This window comes from Coregonus clupeaformis, chromosome 33, assembly GCF_020615455.1.
Source record: "Coregonus clupeaformis isolate EN_2021a chromosome 33, ASM2061545v1, whole genome shotgun sequence".
Classification (NCBI taxonomy): Eukaryota; Metazoa; Chordata; class Actinopteri; order Salmoniformes; family Salmonidae; genus Coregonus; species Coregonus clupeaformis.
Genome location: NC_059224.1, coordinates 30,005,898 through 30,031,732, shown reverse-complemented (window position 1 = coordinate 30,031,732; position 25,835 = coordinate 30,005,898). Strand labels below are relative to the sequence as shown.

The window sequence follows — 25,835 nt, the reverse complement described above, 5'->3', positions numbered from 1 at the left end:
GCAATAAAACTGTCCTTCTTGAGACTAGTTGAGTATCTGGAGCATCAGCAATTGTGGGTTCGATTACAGGCTCAAAATGGCCAGAAAACAAATAACTTTCTTCTGAAACTCGTCAGTCTATTCTTGTTCTGAGAAATGAAGGCTATTCCATGCGAGAAATTGCCAAGAAACTGAAGATCTTGTACAACGCTGTGTACTACTCCCTTCACAGAACAGCGCAAACTGGCTCTAACCAGAATAGAAAGAGGAGTGGGAGGCCCCGGTGCACAACTGAGCAAGAGGACAAATACATTAGAGTGTCTAGTTTTAGAAACAATCGCCTCACAGATCCTCAACTGGCAGCTTCATTAAATAGTACCCGCAAAACACAAGTCTCAATGTCAACAGTGAAGAGGCGACTCCAGGATGCTGACCTTCTAGGCAGAGTTGCAAAGAAAAAGTAATATCTCAGACTGCCCATCTTAATCTTTTATTTTTATTGGCCAGTCTGAGATATGGCATTTTCTTTGCAACTCTGCTGATAATGGGCCTATGTACGCCTATGTAGATATTCCATAAAAAATCTGCCATTTCCAGCTACAATATCCATTTACAACATTAACAATGTCTACACTGTATTTCTGATCAATTTGATGTTATTTTAATGGACAAAAAAATTGCTTTTCTTTCGAAAACAAGGACATTTCTAAGTGACCCCAAACCTTTGAACGGTAGTGTATATAGTATGTTTAAGCTGGAAGTAGAAGCCTAAGTATTGTTGTCCATTAGTTTACTCCATTTAGGGAGGGGTGGTAAGGTTAGGGGAAAATAATAAAGAAGGAAAATATATTTTATAAATGATATACACTACCGGTCAAACATTTTAGAACACCTACTCATTCAATGGTTTTTCTTTATTTTTACTATTTTCTACATTGTAGAATAATAGTGAAGACATCAAAACTATGAAATAACACATATGGAATCATGTAGTAACCAAAAAAGTGTTAAACAAGCAAAATATATTTTATATTTGAGATTCTTCAAATAGCCACCCTTTGCCTTGATGACAGCTTTGCACACTCCGGTACGATACCTCATTTATTCGCCGGAGGACCTTAAACGGCCCCACAAACTGGGAGCTCAGTTTCTTGCAGGGCAGGCGGAGAGGGAGGTTTTTAGTGGACAGCCAGACACGATCACCAGGCTGGAATACGGGGGCCTCACTGCGGTGGCGGTCGGCTTGGTCCTTCTGCAGACGAATGGCCCTCTGGAGATGGACGGCGTCCCAGACCTGTCCGGCCCTGCGGAACCACTCGTCCACAGCGGGCGCATCGGTCTGGCTGGGTGTCCAAGGGGCCAGGGCCGGCTGGTACCCCAGGATGCACTGGAAGGGAGTGAGCCCCGTGGAGGAGTGAATGAGGGAGTTCTGGGCATATTCTGCCCAGGGAAGAAATCTTGCCCACTCACCCTGCCGGTCCTGACAGTGTCAACGAAGAAACCTCCCCAGCTCCTGGTTCATGCGCTCCACCTGCCCATTCGACTGAGGCCTATACCCGGAAGTGAGGCTGGCCATGGCCCCGATCTTCTCCAGGAAAGCCTTCCACACTCGGGATGTGAATTGGGAGCCACGGTCCGAGATGATGTCCTCCGGAAGTCCATAATGCCGGAACACCTGTTGGAACAGGACCTCAGCGACCTGGAGAGCAGAAGGAAGACCTGTTAGTGGCCAAAAAATTGCATGATTTGGAGAACCGATCTACGACCACCAGGACTGTGGTGAAGCCGTCACTAGTTTGCCTGCCGGGGCATTCCGAGGTGTCTTCGTTTTGGCACATACGGAACAGGAGTTGATATAGTGGGAGACATTAGTAGCCAAGGTGGGCCACCAGTATTTTTGTGAGAGAGAATGTAGGTGGTCAGTGAGAATACGGAATGGATGGACTGCGCCCAGAGTAGAACCACTCTGATGTCTCTGACATGCTCCTCGAACGTAGCCGAGTAGATCAGGATATCGTCGATGTACACCACCACCTGTCTACTCAGCATGTCTCAGAACACGTCATTGACGAAGGACTGGAACATCGAAGGTGCGTTGGCAAGGTCGTAGGGCATGACGCAGTATTCATAGTGGCCTGAGGTAGTGCTGAATGCCGTCTTCCACTCGTCTCCTTCCCGGATTTGGATCAGGTTGTAGGCACTCCTCAGGTCCAAGTTGGTAAAGTACCGGGCCCCTCGCAGCTGCTCGATGGCCGACGGAACCAGAGGGAGGGGGTACCGGTACTTTGTGGAGACTGTGTTCAGCCCCTGGTAGTCAATGCACGGCCTCAGTCCTCTGTCTTTTTTGGCCACGAAGAAGATGCTGGCGGAGGCAGGAGAGGTAGAGCGTCTGATGAACCCCTGTTTCAGGGTCTCCGCCACATACTTCTCCATGGCCTCAGTCTCCGCTATGGAGAGGGAGTAAATGCGACTCTGCTGGGGGTGTTGTCCCTCCAGCAAGTCAATGGCGCAGTCCCAGGGCCTGTGAGGAGGGGAGACACTTAGCCTTGGAGGCAGAGACGACATCGGAGAGATCTGCATACTCACGTGGAATGGAGGGCGGACTCTGGACTCTCCACTGACGTGGAACAACAAACCACCGGCAGGCAGGTCCTCCGGCGTGAGGGGGACCAGGCTGTGATCCTCTTGGTGATCCAATTGATGGTGGGGTTGTGTAGTCTGAGCCAGGGCAATCCCAAGACGATCCGGTGAAGGGGTGACGTGACGATGTGGAAGGACAGCTCCTCGTGGTGTTCCGGTAGTGTGGGAATGGTGATGGTGATGGGGAGAGTGACGTGCGTAATGGTGCCTGATCCAAGTGGTTTATTGTCCAGCGAGGCGATGTGTAGTGGTGAAGGCAGTGGCACGGTGGGCATCCCCCATTCAGAGACCAGCTCCCTATCTATAAGGTTCCCCGCTGATCCGGAACCTATCATTGCCGTGGAAAGCGAAGAGAAGGAAGAACCATTCACCGTTAAGGGAACTAAAAACAATGGTTTGGTGACAGGTGATGACGGAACACTCACGGAGTGGCGACGGGAGTCATACCGCCTAGATAGGGAGCCGCCAGGAGATCTGTGGTCCGTGGTGGTGTAGGGGGTGCTGCCCACCTCCATGGGTGAGGACTTGGAGGCTTGGCGGCTTCCATAGCTCAGATGGGGTGAGCGTCGAGGCTCCGGGAGGTGTTGCGAACGCAGTCGGTCTCTCAACATGTCGTCAAGACGAATGGACGTGGCGATGAGGGTGTTAAGGTCCATTTTGTCGTCCCGACATGCGAGTTCCGTCGTGATGTCCTCCCGTAAGCCTCTCCTGAAGGCCGTGCGCAGAGCACGCTCATTCCAGCCGGAAGACGCCGCCACCGTGCAAAAGCTCAGAGCGTACTCGAACGCGGCCCCCTCTCCCTGTTGTAGCCGGAGGAGACGATCACCCCCGTCCTTTCCCTCCGTGGGATGATTGAACACCGCCCTGAACCGAGCTAGGACGGTGGAGTATGGAAGCGGCGTGGCCTCGCCTCCTTCCCAGACTGCCGTGGCCCAATCCAGCGCCTTTCCCTTCAGTAGCGAAATCACCAGTGCTATCCTAGCTTGGTCCATTGGAGATGCCCCACGCTGACGCGCCAAATACAGTGAAACTTGAAGCAGGAAGCCTCTACATTTCGTCGTTTTCCCGTCATAGCGCTTCGGCAGGGCGAGGGGTTCCTCAGACGTTGGTGATAGCACAGGAGGAGGTGGACTGGGTGCACTCACTGCTCCCTGAGGTGGAACCGGAGCGATGGTCAGTTTATGCAGCGTTTGGAGCACTTCCTGCATGGCGGCGTTCAGCTGGGTAATCTACTGCTGGTGCTGGTCGAGGCACTGGGAAACTCCAGGAGGATTACCTGCTGCATCCATCTTCGTGATTGGTGTGTGTTTCTGTGACGAGTACTGAGGATACGAAGAGGCAGGACGCAGACGTAGGAATCAACAATGTAAAGGTTTACTTAACACTGAGCACGAGAACAACAAAGAGCGAGTACACGACAAGACACTAACAATCACACACAACACAACACTGAACAGTCCAGGGCTATATAGGGGTGGTGATGAGATGATGAGGTGCAGGTGCGCTGGAGGTATTTAGGCTGCGTTGGGTTTCCATTTCGGTGTTGCCGAGGTGGTGCACTCAGACCACCTGATTTGCCGATCAGTTGACCGGCGAATCAGAGCACCGGAGGGGAGCAACGGGAGGAGACGTGACAATTCTACAATGTAGAAAATAGTAAAAATAAAGAAAAACCCTTGAATGAGTAGGTGTTCTAAAACTTTTGACTGGTAGTGACAAAGAAACACATTCTGACATTGACGTTTTCTCTTGTCCGCATAACTCAACAGGCATTCAAGACCACTCCATTATGTTGCCTGTTAAAGTTCCTAGTCCAAGTTGTGAATCACCTGAAATTGTGGTTTTGTTCCTCCCTCAAAACAAAGATGTATTGTTTCTTTCAGCCTTGGTTATTGTAAAGAATTGGTTCTTTGTGTATTCATGGGTTTTCTCTGTTGATTCAAACACACAGGAACAGTACATAGTGATTGACCTTGTTTGGCTAGTAGCAAGGCCCCACACATTTTTTGATACCCCTACCAGAGGTATAACAAAATACAACCATGTTTTTCCATATCTCTAAGGTCTCCCATATATGAAATGGATGGTTGTGTAAAATTATTTTACAGCAAAAGTGGTTAAATTGGTAGATATTGTGACACACCCTTTAACTCAAACAGTGCAGAATAATGCCTTGCTGGAGGAGGGGTAGGCCATATAAGCTCATGTAACCCAATATTGCAAGCTCTGATATTGCTAAACTTTGTCCAGAGCGACTTACAATTTTTGGTAACTGTTTAAAAGATAACTTTCCAAGTCAAATTTGCTCTCATTCAGTGCTGTATGGTACTGCCTGACAAAAATGCATACAGTAACAAATGTTTTTTGATGTTGTGGCTATTGTAATCTGTTCTAAGGAAAACACCCCCTAAACTCAAAAAGTGCAGAATAATGCCTGGCTGGAGGGGGTGGGTCACATAAGCTCATGTAACCCAATATTGCGTGCTCTGATATTGCTAAAATGTGGAATATAGGTAGGCAGTTGTCTGCCCTAAATACACAAACAAACAGCAATAGGATAGCTTCATGCATCTTGAAAATATATACCTGTAAACACACAGATAGAATAGGCAGAAATATCAATTATGAATATTACATTTACATTTTAGTCTTGTCCAGAGCGACATACAGTTAGTGCGTTCATCTTAAGATAGCTAGGTTGGACAACCATATATCTCAGTCATATTAAGTACATTCTTCCTCAATAAAGCAGCTACAGTGGGGGAAAAAAGTATTTAGTCAGCCACCAATTCTGCAAGTTCTCCCACTTAAAAAGATGAGAGAGGCCTGTAAATTTCATCATAGGTACACGTCAACAGATGTATGACAGACAAAATGAGAAAATAAATCCAGAAAATCACATTGTAGGATTTTTTATGAATTTATTTGCAAATTATGGTGGAAAATAAGTATTTGGTCAATAACAAAAGTTTCTCAATACTTTGTTATATACCCTTTGTTGGCAATGACACAGGTCAAACGTTTTCTATAAGTCTTCACAAGGTTTTCACACACTGTTGCTGGTATTTTGGCCCATTCCTCCATACAGATCTCCTCTAGAGCAGTGATGTTTTGGGGCTGTCGCTGGGCAACACAGACTTTCAACTCCCTCCAAAGATTTTCTATGGGGTTGAGATCTGGAGACTGGCTAGGCCACTCCAGGACCTTGAAATGCTTCTTACGAAGTCACTCCTTCGTTGCCCGGGTGGTGTGTTTGTGATCATTGTCATGCTGAAAGACCCAGCCACGTTTCATCTTCAATGCCCTTGCTGATGGAAGGAGGTTTTCACTCAAAATCTCACGATACATGGCCCCATTCATTCTTTCCTTTACACGGATCAGTCGTCCTGGTCCCTTTGCAGAAAAACAGCCCCAAAGCATGATGTTTCCACCCCCATGCTTCACAGTATGTATGGTGTTCTTTGGATGCAACTCAGCATTCTTTGTCCTTCAAACACAACGAGTTGAGTTTTTACCAAAAAGTTCTATTTTGGTTTCATCTGACCATATGACATTCTCCCAATCCTCTTCTGGATCATCCAAATGCACTCTAGCAAACTTCAGACAAGCCTGGACATGTACTGGCTTAAGCAGGGGGACACATCTGGCACTGCAGGATTTGAGTCCCTGGCGGCGTAGTGTGTTACTGATGGTAGGCTTTGTTACTTTGGTCCCAGCTCTCTGCAGGTCATTCACTAGGTCCCCCCGTGTGGTTCTGGGATTTTTGCTCACCGTTCTTGTGATCATTTTGACCCCACGGGGTGAGATCTTGCGTGGAGCCCCAGATCGAGGGAGATTATCAGTGGTCTTGTATGTCTTCCATTTCCTAATAATTGCTCCCACAGTTGATTTCTTCAAACCAAGCTGCTTACCTATTGCAGATTCAGTCTTCCCAGCCTGGTGCAGGTCTACAATTTTGTTTCTGGTGTCCTTTGACAGCTCTTTGGTCTTGGCCATAGTGGAGTTTGGAGTGTGACTGTTTGAGGTTGTGGACAGGTGTCTTTTATACTGATAACAAGTTCAAACAGGTGCCATTAATACAGGTAACGAGTGGAGGACAGAGGAGCCTCTTAAAGAAGAAGTTACAGGTCTGTGAGAGCCAGAAATCTTGCTTGTTTGTAGGTGACCAAATACTTATTTCCCACCATAATTTGCAAATAAATTCATAAAAAATCCTACAATGTGATTTTCTGGATTTTTTTCTCAATTTGTCTGTCATAGTTGACGTGTACCTATGATGAAAATTACAGGCCTCTCTCATCTTTTTAAGTGGGAGAACTTGCAGAATTGGTGGCTGACTAAATACTTTTTTCCCCCACTGTATCAGCAAAGTCAGTGCTAGTGGGGGGGGGGGGGTCAAGTGCGAGTATTAGTTCACAAAAGGCCTTTTTTGAGGTGGGGGTGCGAGGGGGGATGATGAGCGGGAGCTGGGCTGAGCAGGATCTGCCCTCACTTAGGAGTGGGAGGGCCAAGAGACCAGAGGTGGCAGAACTGAGTACTCGGGTTGGGGTGTAGGGTTTAAGCATAGCCTGAAGGTAGGGGGGGGCAGATCCTCTTGCTGCTCCATGGGCAAGTACCATGGTCTTGTAATAGATGCGAGCTTCAACTGGAATCCAGTGGAGTGTGCGGAGGAGCGGGATGACATGGGAGAACTTGGGAAGGTTGAACACCAGGCGGGCGGCAGCGTTCTGGATAAATTGAAGGGGTTTGATGGCACAAGCAGGGAGCCCAGCCAACAGCGAGTTGCAGTAGTCCAGATGGGAGATGAAGTGCCTGGATTAGGACATGTACCGCTTCCTGTGTGAGGTAGGGTCGTACAGAAGTGAGTCACTGCTTTGATGTTTGCAGAGAATGACAGGGTGAACGCCCAGGGTCACGTCAAGGTCCTTGAAATCTGGCAGGGGGACACCGTGGAGTTGTCAACCGTGATGGAGAGGTCTTGGAGCGGGCAGGCCTTCCCCTGGAGGAAGAGCAGCTCCGTCTTGTGGAGGTTGAGCTTGAGGTGGTGGGCCAACATCCAAACTGAGATATCTGCTGGGCACGCAGAGATGCGTGTTGCCACCTGGGTGTCAGAAGGGAGGAAGGAGAAAAGTAGTTGAGTGTCATCCACAAGCAATGATTGGTATGTAGAGAGAAGGGGAGAGGGCCTAGAACCGAGCCCTGGGGGACACCAGTAGTGAGAGTATGTGGTGCAGACACAGATCCTGTCCACATCACCTGGTAGGAGCGGCCTGACAGGTAGGATGCGATCCAAGAGTTTGCAGAGCCTGAGACGCCCAGCCCTGAGAGGGTGGAGAGGAGGATCTGATGGTTCAGGGTGTCGAAGGCAGCGGATAGATCTAGGAGGATCAGAACAGAGGAGAGAGAGTCAGCTTTGGCAGTGCAGAGAGCCTCTGTGACACAGAGGAGAGCAGTCTAGGTTGAGTGACCTGTCTTGAAGCCTGACTGGTTAGGGTCAAGAAAATCGTTCTGAGAGATATCAATAGAGTTGTTCAGAGACGGCACGCTCAAGTGTTTTGGAAAGAAAAGAAAGAAGGGATACCGGTCTGTAGTTTTTGACGTCAGAGGGGTTGAGTGTCAGAGGGGACGCAACCAGTGGTCAAGGATGAGTTGATGAGGGAGGTGAGGAATGGGAGAGATGGTCTGGAGAGGGGAGGAGGGGATGGGGTCAAGCGGGCAGTATGATGAATGTAAACTTTACATTTTGGTAGATGTTCAATAGACAACTTTCCAAGTCAAATTTGCTCTCATTCAGTGCTGCATGGTCCTGCCTGACAAAACTGCAAACAGTTCCAAGTTTTTTTGATGTTGTGGCTATTGTAATCGGCTCTAAGGAAAACAAGTGGGCTCAGACATCGAAATTACAATTTTTGGAGTCCAAGGTTCCTTAAAGTCTTTTGTATCTTTAGCCCCTAGTCTTGCAATTTAGTCAAAGGGGCAATCACATATTATATTGATATTTTGCCTCAAATCCAATATGGCATCCAAATTCAAATATGGCTGCCATATATATATATACAAATATATACAAATATGGCTGCCCCGTGTAGCTCAGTTGGTAGAGCATGGCGCTTGCAACGCCAGGGTTGTGGGTTCGTTTCCCACGGGGGGCCAGTATGAAAATGTATGCACTCACTAACTGTAAGTCGCTCTGGATAAGAGCGTCTGCTAAATGACTAAAATGTAAATATTAACATTTGATGGAGTTTAAATCACCTGTAAATATGATTATGTACAACACTCATGCCTATAAAGATGGTTGGTGTGAATCCAATATGGCCAACATACACTCAAACACCTTAGCCTGCATATTAGTAGCCCTTGTTCATTTTGATTGTGTTATTCTGTCTTTAAAATTATTTCATAAGGCTCTTGGTATATCTAGGACTATGAGTGGCACTGCCATGCCTCTGTTGTGTTTGAATAGCCGAAGCCAACTAATTTTTCAATGTGTGTTCAAGTTTTAATTCATTCATACACTTACACTACCAGTCAAAAGTTTGGACACACCTACTCATTCAAGGGTTTTTCTTTATTTTTTTTATTTTTTTACATTGTAGAATAATAGTGAAGACATCAAAACTATGAAATAACACATATGGAATCATGTAGTAACCAAAAAAGTTACTATATTACTACTATATTATTTGAGATTCTTCAAATAGCCACCCTTTGCCTTGATGACAGCTTTGCACACTCTTGGCATTCTCTCAACCAGCTTCATTGGAATGCATTTCAATTAACAGGTGTGCCTTCTTAAATGTTAATTTGAGGAATTTATTTTCTTCTTAATGTGTTTGAGCCAATCAGTTGTGTTCTGACAAAGTAGGGGGGGTATACAGAAGATAGCCCTATTTGGTAAAAGACCAAGTCCATATTATGGCAGGAACAGCTCAAATAAGCAAAGAGAAATGACAGTCCATCATTACTTTAAGACATGAAGGTCAGTCAATACGGAACATTTCAAGAACTTTGAAAGTTTCCTCAAGTGCAGTCGCAAAAACGATCAAGCGCTATGATGAAACTGGCTCTCATGAGGACCGACACAGGAATGGAAGACCCAGAGTTACCTCTGCTGCAGAGGATAAGTTCATTAGAGTTACCAGCCTCAGAAATTGCAGCCCAAATAAATGCTTCACGGAGTTCAAGTCACAGACACATCTCAACATAAACTGTTCAGAGGGGACTGTGTGAATCAGGCCTTCATGGTCGAATTGCTGCAAAGAAACCACTACTAAAGGACACCAATAAGAAGAAGAGACCTGCTTGGGCCAAGAAACACGAGCAATGGACATTAGACCGGTGGAAATTTGTCCTTTGGTCTGGAGTCCAAATGTGAGATTTTTGGTTCCAACCGCTGTGTCTTTGTGAGACGCAGTGTGGGTGAACGGATAATCTCTGCATGTGTGGTTCCCACCGTGAAGTATGGAGGAGGAGGTGTTATGGTGTGGGGGTGCTTTGCTGGTGACACTGTCTGTGATTTATTTAGAATTCAAGGCGCACTTAACCAGCATGGCTACCACAGCATTCTGCAGCGATACGCCATCCCATCTGGTTTGGGCTTAGTGGGACTATCATTTGTTTTTCAACAGGACAATGACACAACACACCTCCAGGCTGTGTAAGGGCTATTTTACCATGAAGGAGATTGATGGAGTGCTGCATCAGATGACCTAGCCTCCACAATCCCCCAGACCTCAACCCAATTGAGATGGTTTGGGATGAGTCAGACGGCAGAGTGAAGGAAAAGCAGCCAACAAGTGCTCAGCATATGTGGGAACTCCTTCAAGACTGTTGGAAAAGCATTCCAGGTGAAGCTGGTTGAGAGCCGTTCAACAGCCAAAATTTCCAGATGGCATTTTGGCTGTTGAATGGCCTCCTGACATGTGGCAGTCCAGTTCCATGGTGTCTCTGTCTCTAGTAACTGCCTGAGGAGAGGACTGATTGTGGAGTGGGCCAATCAAGGACAGTTCTGGGAGATTCAAGATGGCATTGACATTGGAGAGGTGCAATTCCTATGAAGGCCCAATAAGTAGATGGCATTTCTTGTCAATGAGTGTCAGGTTGTGTTGGTTCATTGTAGTGAACACCTGCCTTATGCGCTTGTCGTGTGTGATTGCATCTTCCCCATACACCATAATGTCACCAAGTCAACATATACGGCAACTCCAGGGCAGACAGCCAGGATGGTGGACATGATTGTCTGGAAGAAGCAATGTGCCAGCTCAACCCAAACAGGATAAGAGTGCACTGAAACATTCCAATGTGCATCACAAATGCAGTGAGCCAGCAGAAGGTCTTGTTGGATTCAGGCAAACGTATTGGACTAGCAATTAATCAAAGCTCAATTCTAAATGGTAAGGAGGCAACTTAAGGAAAACTCCACCCAAAAACTATATTTTGGTATTTGTTTCATTAGTCCATTGTTGATATACACTGAGTGAACAAAACATTAGGAACACCTTCCTAATATTGAGTTGCACCCCCTTTGCCCTCAAAACAGCCTTAATTAGTTGGGGCATGGACTCTACAAGGTGTCGAAAGCGTTCCACAGGGATGCTGGCCCATGTTGACTCCAATGCTTCCCACAGTTGTGTCAAGTTGGCTGGATGTCCTTTGGGTGGTGGACCAATCTTGATACATACGGGAAACTGTGTTATTTCATAGTTTTGATGTCTTCACTATTATTCTACAATGTTAAAAATAGTACAAATAAAGAAAGTCCCTTGAATGAGTAGGTGTGTCCAAACTTTTGACTGGTAGTGTATATGGTGGGCATATTGGATTCCTAACATAGTTGAAGTACACAAAAATAGTCTTGAGTACAGGTCATAAGTACAGTACACAAATCTGAAAAATGTATCTAATTTAAAACGTGCACATATACAGGTGATTAAACCACCGTTTAATGGTAATGTGGCAGCCATATTGGATTTTGGATGTCATATTGGATTTGGAGTCAAGTCTAGCGGGGCCGTCTAATGTAACTGCAAGAGTATGGGCTAAACATATAAAATCCACAGAGGAACCTTTCACTGAAAAAAAAAGACAGTTCTCAGTGTCTGAGCCCACTTGCCTTAGAGCTGATAACAATAGACACAACATGTTGAACTGTATGCACATTTTTGCAATATCAGAGTTAGCAATTTTAGGTTACATGAGCTTACGTGAGCATTGTTCTGCACTTTTTGAGTTCAGGGGGTGTTTTCCAATTAGCCACAACATTTTTTTAAACGTGTTACTGTATGTGTATTTGCCTGGCAGGACCATACAGCACTGAGAGCTTGGAAAATTGTAACCCACTATGGGCCGGTTTACCAGATACGGATTACCAAAGTGAAGTTTACATTAATCTTAAATATTAATAGTTGATATTTCCGCCTATTGTATCTGTGTGTTTACAGGTCTATATTTCCTAAATGCTTTAAGATATCCTAATGTTGTTTGTTTGTGTATGTAGGGCAGACAATTGACTACTTGTATTTCACTAGCCAATGTGGTGCTCAGCTGCTTCAATCCCTCTATCATTATTTTTCATCAATAGCACATTTCTGAAAGGACATACCAACTCTGACTGATGATTATGAAATGGATTTGTTTGACCAGGTACTCTGAGGCTGTCCATTGTTAGACCATAGGGGCCACAGGATTCAGGATAGGAAATCAGGATAGGAAATGTGCAATCATCTTGAATGAACACTGAACACTGGCCCATCCTGGATCAGTTCATGTCCGTCCAACTGATTGAGTGTGTGTGTGTGTGTGTGTGTGTGTGTGTGTGTGTGTTCTCGCTCAGGCGACCAAAGTGTCGGCAGATGGCGAGCAAACAGGCGCCGATGCCGATAGAATCCACAAACGAGCCGAAGACCTGGAACTTTTCGTCAAGAACACCCTACTGGCTGCAGAAGGTACTACATTCCTATAAGATTCTCCCATTTAAAAAACGGTTACATCTAAGTGACATTCCTGCCGTAGTGCTGGCTTAGTGTCTGAGAGCAGGGTACTAATTCAGTGTTGTAAAGGCCGGAGGGTCAGGATGTTGAGGAAATTAGTGCCTGGGCTCTGTGCTGTGTCCTCTGCTCTGTGATTAGGCGCCTCTGTGCTGTGACATTCTCTCTGGGTTGAAATTGGAAGATGATTTAGTTGATAAAGGGCCTAGTCGCTGTAGCCGTGTAGCCATGTAAAGGCCTAATTAATAGGGATGGAGGATGGGGTCTGGAGAAAGCGATATAATCAGAGTGGACTGGCACATGGTGGCTCCTCACTGTGGGCAACGTGATTAGTGTCAGCAGGGAACCTTTCTCCACCCAGCCTCGCTTGCCTCGCCAGCATGGACCAGCCCCGCTCCACGCTCTACAGCATGTGGGACTGGTACTGCCAGATCCATACGGCACATATACATACACACACACACACACATATGGACACACACATATAGACACACACATAACACACATACACATAGAGACACACACACACACATAGACACTCACACACACACACACACACACACACACTCAAACCTTCACTGAAGCTCAAACTCAGTCTCTGACCCTTCACAGAATTGGACTGGTTCAAATTGACTATTTACAGGTCTACTGATTGAGCGCAATGACACACTTAACTGATGCCAACCCTCATTTACATAACATTTGTATTTTGTGAAAGATTTCCAAAAAGCAATGAACACACTCAAAGTCAAATTCTCACTTAACTTCCCCACAGATTTTCATAAACACATCGAGCAGCTTGTAAAAGCGGTCAGGAGGAGATTGGATAGTTTTTTCATGCTGATGTGTTCGTAAACAAATCAATCTGATGATGCAATCCATGGAATGTTTAAGTGTTTAATTGCCTTTGAAACATAGTATGTAATTATTCCGCACCGGGCTCCTTTAATAGGTATATATTTTGTCTTTGTAATTACATTAAATGTTTATGTTTGAACTCTTCAGGAATGTAAGGAATGCATCCAATTAAGCCTCATCTTCATTTTGTATTTGATGATTTATTTTCAAATTAGAACCCAGCCGGAGCAACTTCTCTCTCCATTTATTTTGAACTGATTGGGTTTTGATTTCAAAGGCCACATTAATTTGATTAAAGTGCATTGTTCTGTCAAGCAGAATTTGGAATGTCTTTGAATCAACCTAAAAGAAGCCTCCATTGCCATTGAATGGGATGTAAAAAGTGAAACTTTTCTGCTTTTGTTGTCAATCACTTTGTTCTACCTTGCCTTTAAGCAGCTCATTTAATTTGAGCGCTAGCTAGCTGCTTCTGTAGCTCGTCCCTCTGTGCTCCAAGAACACACACACAAAGGCTTGGCTGTACACACATAACACGCACATGAGGATGAGCTCATTGCTAATCATGGCATCTAGTGTAGGTCAAAAGTAGTACGCATTTCCTGTACTAACTAACTGGCCCTTGGGCGGGTTGAGAGGCCAGGTTGGATTCAGCATGGTTCTTTGACGTTAGCAGCCTAGTGAACAGACGCACAGCCTTCTCAGATCCCCCCTCTCTCTTTCTCTCTCTCTCTGTTCTGCCTCTTTAACATGTGGTAGTCAGTCTGGATGTCTGCCACTAACATAATGGTAATCTTCATGGCATGTCAAAGCAGCAGCAGTGTGTTTTGATGAGAGGAGACATGTCTCAAACACTGTTTGATTTCTATAACACATTCTGTTCTCAGGCTTTCAGCTAGAGGTGACAGTATATGACAGTATCAGGAGATGGAGAATTGTGCCTTATGGCAGTGTGTGTGTGTGTGTGCGTGTGTGTGTGTGTTGTGTGTGTGTGTTTGCATGTGTGTGTAAAAATGACAATGACTTCCCCATGTCCTCCATCCTCCAGTTCTGAAGGTCAAGGCTAAAGAGCTGAATGAGACTCTGGGCAGGAGGAACGGAGCTCCAGAGAAGAGTCTGAACGAGATGCACCAGGAGATCGAGACCATGCTAGCTGAGCTCCGCAAACGCCAGCTGGGAGGCAAGAAGCACATCTCAGAGGATGAGCTGGGGTAAAGCCTGACTAGTCAACCTCAGATCACAGATAGCAGGGAGATGTCAAGCTATTATGGTCCACACAGGGATGGGATCATCCAGTCATACGCGCACATGTTATACACCACTGAATGACTCCTGTGTCATATTTCTAGGAAGGTATCCCCTGCATTTCCTGGGTCATTATACTCTCAGCTAAATGAATGCTTTCATATCCTAGTAAACAATGAAGCGATCCATTTAAAAACATACTGGTATTCTGTAGTAACTTTCACATTTGCGTTTTGTTTCTCCGTTTTTTTTATATTCTACAAATAATTTTGTGGCCAAGCAAATCACAGCTGAATAAATAAAGTTTACTTTTCTTATGCAAAATCTTAATGAACTAATTAAAAGTTGAGGTGGGTGATAGGAATATTATTCATTCTAATCCAACCAGTTTCCTTCTGGCTGAGGCCTGGAAGAGTCATGCAAGAAGAAAGAGGGACATCTAGTGGCTGGTCTGATCCGCAGACAGGAGTAGAAAAAAGAACGGAGCGAGAAAGAATATCTCCTCCTCACACCATACAGGGCTCTGATGTGATCTTCACCTCTCCCTTTCTCTTTCCCAATTGCTCTCTCTCTCTCTCTCTCTCTCTCTCTCTCTCTCTCTCTCTCTCTCTCTCTCTCTCTCTCTCTCTCTCTCTCTCTCTCTCTCTCTCTCTCTCTCTCTCTCTCTCTCTCTCTCTCTCTCTGTCTCTCTCTACCTCTCTACCTCTCTCTCTCTCTCTCTCTCTCTCTCTCTCTCTCTCTCTCTCTCTCTCTCTCTCTCTCTACCTCTCTCCAGACTGGCAGAGGCCCTGTACCAGAAGGTGAAGCGTCTCTTCGGGGACCCCCACCAGGCCACGGAGGACCTGAAGGCCGAGGTGACAGAGAAGATGGGTGACCACCGGGCCAAGCTGGATGACACCCAGGCCCTGCTGAAGGACGCCCAGGGGAAGAGCAGGGAGGCTGGGGCCCTGTCCGGACAGAACCAGCGCAACCTCACCGCCCTGGAGGTCAGCAGCCTGGTCACACATACATACACGTACTAACTATTCCATAGTTATATATACACCATCACTCACAACGTGGGTTGTTGTTTCTGTAAAATTACTGGAGCTGACTGTTCTTGTCTGTCTGTTTGCAGAGAAAGAGGGATGCTGTGAGCTCAGTGAAGAAAGGAACTGAAGACGTGCTGGCAGACGGAGAGCGCATTCTGGCTGAAGCCAATGGGCTCTCAGACAACATCAATAAGGAGATTGAGGTATACACACTCACTTACACACACACAGATCCCAACTCGAGTCAGGCCTGTCAAGCCCTTCATTGGGGAAGGAAGACACACCTTTACTCTGTTGGGTTGCTGTTGTGTTGTCAGACAGATGTAGCCTGCAGCACTATTGGACTTTACTGTAGACCTTTTTCTGTCCAGGACTTAATTTGTACATCTGTACGCCTCACCTGCATCAATGAGGAGGTTCAGCTTGATCTCTCTCCCTCTTTCTCTCTCTTTCTGTTTTTTTCTGTCTGTCTGTCTTTCTGTCTCCCCCTCAACTGCTCTCTCTCTCTCTCTCTCTCTCTCTCTCTCTCTCTCTCTCTCTCTCTCTCTCTCTCTCTCTCTCTCTCTCTCTCTCTCTCTCTCTCTCTCTCTCTCTCTCTCCCTCTCCCTCTCTCTCTCTGTGTAGGATCTGGAGGAGATGGAGCATGAGCTGGGTCCTCTCCATGGGCAGCTGGACTACAGGGTGAGCCATCTGACCCAGGGCCTGAGTGGCAACACCCTGACTGACCTTCTGCAGGACGCTGAGAACCACGCTGCTGAGCTCAACGTGTCCTCAAACATCCTGGACCGGTACAGACAAACACACACACACACAGGCAGGCACATAGGCTGGCTCACAGAAAGATAGACAGACAGACCGACACACACACACACACACACACACACACAGGCAGGCACACAGGCTGGCTCACAGAAAGATAGACAGACAGACAGACAGACAGACAGACAGACAGACAGACAGACAGACAGACAGACAGACAGACAGACAGACAGACAGACAGACAGACAGACAGACAGACAGACAGACAGAAAGACAGACAATGAAGCAATAATATTTTGGGGGGGTAGTTTTGTTTGTTCTACCTCTGTTATAATGATACAATGGATTGAATGTAATTGTTGTTATTGAATGTTTTGTAAGTGTATTGGCTGGTGTCCTAACCAAGTCTCTTGCTGTCTCCTCACAGCATCCTGGCAGAAGCCAAGAACCTGTCCTTTAACGCCACAGCAGCGTTCAACGCATACAGCAACATCAAGGACTTCATCGAGGAGGCTGACAAAGAGGCAAAGCAGGCCAGGGCACGCGGGACAGAGGCCCTTCAGCTGGTGAGAGCACATACACACCTACACACACTTCACCCCTTCACCCCACGCGTGTGTGTGCGCGTGTGTATGTGTGTGCGCGCGTGCGTGTTAGGACTCAAAGAGGACCTCTCTCTCTAATGTGCTGAGCAGCAGAGATTTGGCGTTCAAACGTTTTTGCATTTCCTTATTCATTTCCATTAGTCACGCTGGAGAGATCAAAGTTCCAGCGCTGTTGTCCTTATTATCATGACTCTGCCTCCTGCAGCAGGAGCCAGCGGAGGTGAAGAGAAATCTATTCCCCCTTCTTCTCTCTGAAGGAGAGAGGGAGAGGCTCAGGGGGCTGAGAGGGAACATTGGTCCCCTCTGTGGAAATCTCCTCAGCCCGTGTGTCCTCTGTTCAAAAACACTGCTTTTCCTCTCCACACACTATTAACAATGTAAAAAAAAAAGACTGTTTTCAGAACTATGTTGGTGTTTTTATATTCATTTGTGCACTTCAATGTGTTAAGTTATGATGTTAAGTCTGAGAAACAGAGGCATATGCACCTGAGGTTCTCTATTAATAAAAGGTATTATAAGTTCTATATTAAATAGTATTTGTGTAGTACGCTGTGCATTGTGCAGTACCTAGGAGTATCTTGTACTATTGTATTGTTGTATGTACAGTATGTCATTCTTCTACTACATTCTTTGGTCACTGTAGAATGCACTGTTCTGATATTCAAGCGTACATTCTTGGTGCACACACACAGGCATCAGGACCCAAAGGCTCTTTGAAGGATAACGCCAAGAACTCTGTTCGGAAGAGCATTCAACTGTGGAACGAAGCCAAGCAGTTAGAGAATGATGTGAAAGGTAAATCCAGTTCCACTGAGACAAAATCATGTTGATCCCCTCCCCATACAACACCCACCAACTGTGATGATAAACGCCAGACATATTTCAAAGAGCTGTTTTTTCTGAGGAGTGTTGGTATGGATATGTTTTTGGGAACCAAGCGGACGTCTTTGTATTTCAGAGAACGCTGAGAGTGTTGGCAGTCTCCAGGCTAGGGTGAAAGCTGGTGGCTTGAAGAACAAGGGCTTGCGGAAGGATCTGGACGATACGTTACGGAAGCTGAATGCAATCCCCAATGGTAATCACAGAAACAACAGTAGGAAATGACCTTTGTTTAAATACAAACAACAAATGAAATACTTCTCATTGATGTGTGTTGCTGCTGGAGCAATTTGTCAGGCTGAGCCCAGAATGTGGGAGCATAATTGATCAATAGTGGTGTAGCTATGAGGTGAGAGGCCACATGCTCTTGTAGATCCAACATGACAGAAGTCAATGCGGCACAGTCCAGGTTAAATATGGTAAGGAATCAGACAGGCAGGCTGCAGGGTGCATTCAAAACATCTGACGGGTGGGCAGCAGAGTTGACATAAAGATTTCTGTAAGGCTGTTAAACATCATGTATGACCGACTACCTCCAATAGTCCATACCATGTTGGATTACTAGTCTCTCTTGAACTTTAGATTACTACATATTGTATACCAACTTTGTTGTCCAGATACAGCAGCCAAGCTACAGATTACCAAGGCCAAGGCAGGAGATGCCAACGACACAGCCAATGATGTACTGGCCAGACTGAGAGACATGAACCTGAACCTGATGGGCCTGAAGAAGAACTACAGCAAGCTGGAGGATGACGTCAACAAGGCCAACAACATGATCCAGGACCCTGAGAAAAACAGTAAGAGATCCTCTGGGTGTTGTAGTTCTTAAGGGTAGGAAAGCTGTAGTATTTACTGTATATTAAAAGTATTGTCCGTGCCAAGACATGCGCTGATTGACTCAAAATGCATTTGTTAGTTTTTTTGGGTTCAACTTAAACTTGTGAGCGTAGATATCTATTACTCTGGCACATTTCTGTCTCACACATGACATTGTATAATTCTGTACCTCACATATTTTTTTCTTTCTGTCCCATTTTTCTTTTGAACCCCAACAGCAATAAGTATGTATACCTTTTATATTACCTGATTAAAGCTCCTGCATGATGACAGAGAGAGTATCCATTAGTGCTGCATGGGCTGTACCGTAGCTGTAGGAAAAATAGTAACAATAAAATACCTCTTGCTTTCATTCTGTCTTCCTCAGCATTCCATCTCTTTGTTTCACTTCAACAGGATTAAAACGTGTATTTTAGAGCTTCACTAAGCCTGTTATCCTAATGTATGCCTTGGAAAGATTACCGGTGGCTAATTATGAATGCATAGCAAGCCATTTACTATGTCATCCTCTTTCTTTTCATAACAGCTTTCAGCTCTTTACCTTTAAATAAGTGACTGTGATCTTCACCTTTAAATAAGTGATTACGATGCCGCTATTCTCTCCGCTGATCTCTAACTAATAGGCCTGGCTCACAGAAAGCAGTGGCTGTGGAAATTAGTAGTTAGTAAGGAAGTGTGATGTTTGGTGTTTTTAGACTGACATCTCTCTACCCTGTGTGTGTGTGTCTGTGCGTGTGCGTCTGTCCGTCCTTGTGTGTGTTTGTTCTTGCGTGTGTGTGTCTGGCGTGTCTGGCGTGCGTGCTTACGTGTGTGTGTGTGTGTATATGTATGTGTGTATCAGTCCATGCAGCGGGGGCTAAGGTGAAAGACCTGGAGGACAAGGCAGACAGACTGCTGGAGAAACTGAAGCCCATCAAAGAGCTGCAGGACAACTTGAAGAAAAACATCTCCCAGATTAAAGAGTTGATCAATCAGGCGCGCAAGCAGGCCAACTCTGTGAGTCACACTCCTCCTCTCCATCCCTCTCTCTCGTTCCCACCTCCTCTGTTTCCACTGCTTTAATCAGTGGCTTCTAAGCCGGCCATTCTGCTAACTGTGCCATCATCACAGAAATGGTGATTTACAACTCGTTCTAGGAGAGTTCAGTCACACACAGCTGTGATGAACATTTAGGCATCCCCCTCTTTATCCCTCCACCCAGCTTTAGCTTGTGGTGCACATGCATCGCCACAGTTTGAGTGAAGGCTCTATTAAACAAAGAACATTCAATCAAAGATAACGTGTGTTGTTGTCTCTTACACTCAAGGTTTGTGTTTTTTTTATTTGATTGGTACAAAAGAGTAAAATAACAAATTGTTGCTCTTGCCTCTAAAGGACATTGCACTTGTACTTCTGTTACTACACAGTTGTGTTTTCCTGAACGTTTCTTCCCACTGGGCACAGACGTCAATTCAACATCTATTCCACTTTGGTTCAACGTAATTTCATTGAAATGACGTGGAAACAACGTTGATTCAACCAGTGTGTGTCCAGTGGGTTGGACCTTTTTAGTGCTCTCTGTTTGGTATAAGATCCATGTGATGTCTCCCTACAAAGATTAAAGTGTCCGTATCCTCTGGAGGAGACTGTATCCGTGCATATCGACCAGAAATCAAGAAGGGTCGCTACAATGCCATCATTGTGAATGTGAAGACCACCTCCCCTGATAACCTACTGTTCTACCTGGGCAGTATCAAATATGTGAGTCAGAGGAGATAACGCCACACTGAGATGTTAGTCACCTGTGTGTGTGTGTGTGTGTGTGTGTGTGTGTGTGTGTGTGTGTGTGTGTGTGTGTGTGTGTGTTTTGTGGATACAATCACTAAGTAAATCACTTAACCCTAATATGGTAAACCTCTGGGCAACAAATACATTTTTGTGTGAAACTTAACATATTAGGGCTATTTTTCACTGTTTGGTTGGGCTTATCTCTAGCCCGGGATGTGTAATGTGTTGTTGACCAATTAATTAGATATCATTCCACCAGTGGATATTTCTCAACATACAAGATAAATACCAATTATGTTCAAGTCAGAGAGGAAATAATAAAAGGTTATTCATTTCCTTGTGAGATCCTCAGGAGAGAGTGGGTGATATTGCCTCTATGTACTGCAACAGCGACCACAGCAATTAACCGGCCGTTCAAACCAGACTATTTCATCTGGTTTCATCACTGATTTCCCTGGGGAAATCACAATCCTGTTGCTCCTCTCCTGATTTGCCTGTGCCTCTTAATTCCTCAGGATCTTATTCTAATGTGTCCTGCTCTGTGCTCCTACACTGTGCGACACTACAGCAGTCTAGACCCATAGAGAGAGAAAGAATAGTCATCGATCTGTAATGTTATCAGGTAGGAGATTGCAGCGCTGCATCTTATTGGCTCATCCTCTGTCTGCCTCTAGATTGACTTCCTGGCCATTGAGATGCGTAAGGGCAAGGTCAACTTCCTGTGGGACGTGGGCTCTGGAGTGGGCAAGGTTGAGTATCCTGACATGACTATCAACGACGGCAACTGGCATCGCATCGAGGCCTCACGGTAGAAAACCACTGTTATTCACATTCTACACCAGGTCTTTTTTCAGAGCAAAGGTTATTGAAAGGGATTCGTCTATGAGTTTATTCATTAGTTAATCTTTTAACACTGATTGTGCCAGGTAGCCTTCTTATTGAAAAGTTCATGAAGTTTTAATTCATCATCTGATAATTTCTGTTTTGATCCCAGGAATGGCATCAATGGCACCATCTCTGTCCATGCACTGGAGGGTCCCAAAGCTGGCATCATGCCCACCTCTAAGAGTGGCACCTCTCCTGATGGCTATACTATCCTGGATGTGGACCAGAATGCCTACCTGTTTGTCGGTGGCATATTGGGCAGTGTGAAGGTAGCTGATATCACTTTGCCATACAGAAGTTTATCCCAGAGCTATATATTTAGTATTTTGTTACCTCTTTCTTTTTTTTGCTAGATTCATTGGTATTCACTATGTGTATCGTTGTTTGTCCTGTAGAAAGCGGACGCTGTCAAAACCACTACTTTCTCCGGGTGTATGGGAGAGACATACCTGGACAACAAACCTATTGGCCTGTGGAACTACAGAGAGAGAGAAGGAGACTGCAAAGGATGTGTGGTCAGGTATGCCTGCGTTTTCACATCGCATTGAATACTTGATATTAATGTATATTGTAGTGTAAGGACTTTTTTTAAACGATCTCATAAACATTCACGAATGTTTTACTCTAGAAGTTCACTATACACTCTTTTATGTCCTAAAAGTTCACTTGACTGTGTGATTATTGCTGAGTGTTTGGGGGTGTGTGTTTCAGCCCCCAGCCGTCAGACACAGAGGGGACGGTACAGTTTGATGGGGAGGGCTACGCTGCTGTGAGCCGCCCCACCAGATGGAACCCCAATGTCTCCACCGTCATGTTCAAGTTCCGCTCCTTCTCCACCGACTCCCTGCTCATGTATTTCGCCACCAAGGATATGGTAACCTCACTCATACACACACCTGTCTCTTAACGAGGACTAGCAAACTGTTCAAGTTCAGTAGTAATGAAAACTGTTAAATGTGTGTTAGATATGAATCATTTATCTATATTACTCAATAAACTCTCTCTCTCTCTCCCTCTCTCCCCTCTCTGAGACAGAAGGACTTTATGAGTGCTGAGTTGAGTGATGGTCTAGTGAAGGTGAGTTTTGACCTGGGCTCAGGCACCGGCTCGGTCCTCAGTATCAAGAGACACAACGACGGCAGGTGGAAGTCCTTCACTATGGCCCGCATGAAGAAACAAGGTGACACTCACACTCATCATAATACATATAACATTCCACTCCAGTTGATGTTTGTAGAGACTGTGTAGTTTATAGAACATACCGCCTTTGTAGCTTCATCAGAGCTTTTTGTTGAACAGACATTTACCCTTGTTGGTTTCCTTTCACCCCAGCTACGGTGACCATCGTGGACATAGATACCAATGAAGAGGAGAAGCTGGTGGTGTCATCCCAAGGCTCTGCCACTGGGCTCAACCTCAAGGAGGATGAGAGGATCTACTTTGGGGGTTTGCCAACCATTGGAAACTACAGGTATGTACTGTACTCTGTAGGATGTCAATCACCTCCACAGAAGGGCCTTATGCTACAAGTCTGTTTTTATGTGTGCACTAAAGTACACCTCAGATAGCTTTTCTTTACACCTCTGCTCCGTTCTTTGCTCAGACACTCAGTACTGTACAGTCTGTTACTCATTGTTGCTATTCTTCTCATGTTGTCATGTTTGGCTATGAAAGTTGAGGATTGACAAGGGATATAGGCAGACAGACAGACAGACAGACAGACAGACACTTAAGTTTCCATTAGAACACCTCTATCTGCTGCCGGACCTTGAGTCAGTGTCACATTGTCACTGCCCTCTCTGGTGTTAACTCTCATTGAACTCTAACAATAGATAACATAAACAGGAACAATGGGTTATATAGATCTGTCATTGTAAACATTCAATGTTAGACCTTCACAGTCTCTGGCAGTATCAGACGTATATTCTGTAGGTCTTATAGACCCTTTCAACACACACAGGGAGAACTGAATGTACTCTTTTCACTTTTGATTGTGACTCCTGTCTACATATTTTGACAGTGTTTAATTTGTGTGTTATACTTGTGCTAATATGCATATACGTTTATATTTTGTTCTTACAGTATCAAATCAAGGTAAAAATGTGTACTGTTAAAGTTTCCTGTATCACCTTTTGCATGTACTAGCATACCCATTTACTCTCTAAAGCCTCTCTGGTAACCTGGCTTTACCATGCAAGTTACCATGCATTTAGTTCAGAAAAATATGCTCTTGTGCTTAAGTTGTAGATGCTTTAATGCAACAAGCTGGTCATCAGAATTGAGTCAGTATACACCCCTCCTTTTCTCAATGGAGGTTTTAGATATTAGTCCAAATGAACATGAGCACAAAATTCTGAGGACCAGTAGGATACAGCTTCCACTCCTTTCCATTCAATAGATGCTGTGTTGTCACCCCACCACTTCTCTAGCATGTTACTGTAAATGGAATTTGCTGGCACCATTTTGAAATGAACATTTAACAATGAGGCACTCTTGGCAGCTTTGTGTCTGCTATGCAGAAGATGCTGTCTAATTGTTCAGATAAATGTTTCATAGCTTTAGAATAAACCCCAGATAAAAGGTATACCAAAGAAATGTTCTTAAAACAGTTTCAAAAAAGAAGCCTCACTTTATTCATTTAGAATGAATGCAGTCTCAATTTGGTCTACATCTCACGGTCATTGGCTCCTAAAAAAATGAGGACAGCACTTCCACAATGAACAGAATGATGGTCATAATGGCAATTGAGACAACTCTCTCTTCTCTTTACAGGTCAGAGGTTACCAAAAAGAGGTATGCTGGCTGTATAAGAGACATTGAGGTTTCCAGAACCCCCTATAACCTGCTGAGCAGCTCAGACTACACCGGCCTGACCAAAGGCTGCTCTGTAGAGGTCGGTTTATCCTCCACAGGTTTTTATTAGCACTCCTCCTCTTTCATACCCCTCTTCTTTTCACCCCTCCCTTTAACTGTTTATAGATATAGGCCTGCTCATAAAATATGGGCCAACATTTTGCACAACATCCCTCGAAAAAACATAAGGAAGAATAAAAATGAGTGAGGTCAGAAAACTGATATAAAGAAACCGAAAAAGATTATTGGAATAATGAGATAGTGATAGATACCATAAAGAAGAGAAATCACTGCTTCTAAAAGTGTTCTTTTCGTTAGGGAAAAATATTTAAATATTTATACAAACACCAAATCACATTTTATTGGTCAGATACACATATTTAGCAGATGTTATTACGGGTGTAGCGAAATGCTTGTAGGAGCTAGAAGCAGAGCTTCCATGTCTGTCGGCGCCATTGTTCATCACCACAGACACCGAATGCAAAAGACTAACAATGCCAAGAATTAAGTGGTATAAGTCATTTTGAATTCAGCAAAGGCTGGTTTCTACGTCTCAGTTGTGTTTGGAAGATGTTTGCAAAATTTCACGCTCAATTCAGCTCTTTCATTTGTTGTGGACCCTGTGTCAATGCCTGATGATGCATCTGCAAATGCATACAGTGGTACTCTAACAAACTGTACTCTAACAAACAAGGTTTATTATTATGTTCGTTATAAGTCTGAAATGTATATGAACATTAGAAACAAAGCAACATAGGCCTTATAATATACTGTACTGTTATACAGTATTCAGATTATAAAAAGAACCCTGAAAATTACTGATGACTCTCAATTGATTGTGCTGTGAATGACCGTGATCTCTGGTCTCTCCCCAACAGAACCTCCACACAGTGAGCTTCTCCAAGCCAGGTCACATGGAGCTGAGGTCCATGTCCTTCGATGTTGGCACAGAGATCAGCTTGTCCTTCGCAACCAAGAGTGATAAGGGTATCATCCTGTTTGGCAGTGGGAGCACCAATGGGGCCAGCTCCCAGTTCCAACTCCCCAAGAGGAGACGCAGGCAGTCTGGGGAGGTAAGAGGAGGAGGATGAGACACATACACACGCACATACACACGCACATACACACAAACACACTCTCTCACTTCAGTGTTGCAGTTATGAAAGCCTCCTAACTCACTACCTAGTCCTCTATAATGTAACCTCCTTGTTCTTTATAAGTCATTGCATCCTATTTCCCAGTAGCAATGGAATGGTTGTTGGAGGTGTTTCTAGGTTTCTGTAATTTAATAAGGGGCGCTGTGCTGTCTGGTTGAGTTGCTTTGAAAAACTAACAGCACATTGCTAATCAATTTCAGCTGTGTGCAAGGCTCGTTATTAAATGAATGATAAAAGAGATGGATTGCCTGTAAGCTGTAATGATTATACATTCACCCGACAGCAAACAAAAGTTGATCATCTTTCACAGAGGGCTAAAGGCTGGGAGATTTGCGACAACGGCTTTGATTA

The 25,835-nt window shown here is 44.9% G+C and overlaps 1 protein-coding gene across 1 annotated transcript in view; it reads left to right on the top strand.

The window, feature by feature from the left end:
* The window catches only part of lama2 (laminin, alpha 2), a 148,048-nt gene that overhangs the window by 113,948 nt on the left and 8,265 nt on the right, over positions 1–25,835 (top strand). The window contains exons 35-55 of the mRNA XM_041860716.2: positions 12,455–12,566; positions 14,512–14,674; positions 15,484–15,694; positions 15,826–15,942; positions 16,364–16,527; positions 16,926–17,064; positions 17,796–17,898; positions 18,062–18,178; positions 18,600–18,782; positions 19,041–19,046; positions 19,664–19,818; positions 20,419–20,562; positions 21,264–21,397; positions 21,584–21,743; positions 21,870–21,994; positions 22,186–22,348; positions 22,510–22,654; positions 22,807–22,945; positions 23,557–23,568; positions 24,247–24,367; positions 25,206–25,400. Coding sequence (XP_041716650.2) covers positions 12,455–12,566; positions 14,512–14,674; positions 15,484–15,694; positions 15,826–15,942; positions 16,364–16,527; positions 16,926–17,064; positions 17,796–17,898; positions 18,062–18,178; positions 18,600–18,782; positions 19,041–19,046; positions 19,664–19,818; positions 20,419–20,562; positions 21,264–21,397; positions 21,584–21,743; positions 21,870–21,994; positions 22,186–22,348; positions 22,510–22,654; positions 22,807–22,945; positions 23,557–23,568; positions 24,247–24,367; positions 25,206–25,400 — 2,808 coding nt within the window. The remainder of the gene's footprint in view (positions 1–12,454; positions 12,567–14,511; positions 14,675–15,483; positions 15,695–15,825; positions 15,943–16,363; positions 16,528–16,925; positions 17,065–17,795; positions 17,899–18,061; positions 18,179–18,599; positions 18,783–19,040; positions 19,047–19,663; positions 19,819–20,418; positions 20,563–21,263; positions 21,398–21,583; positions 21,744–21,869; positions 21,995–22,185; positions 22,349–22,509; positions 22,655–22,806; positions 22,946–23,556; positions 23,569–24,246; positions 24,368–25,205; positions 25,401–25,835) is intronic.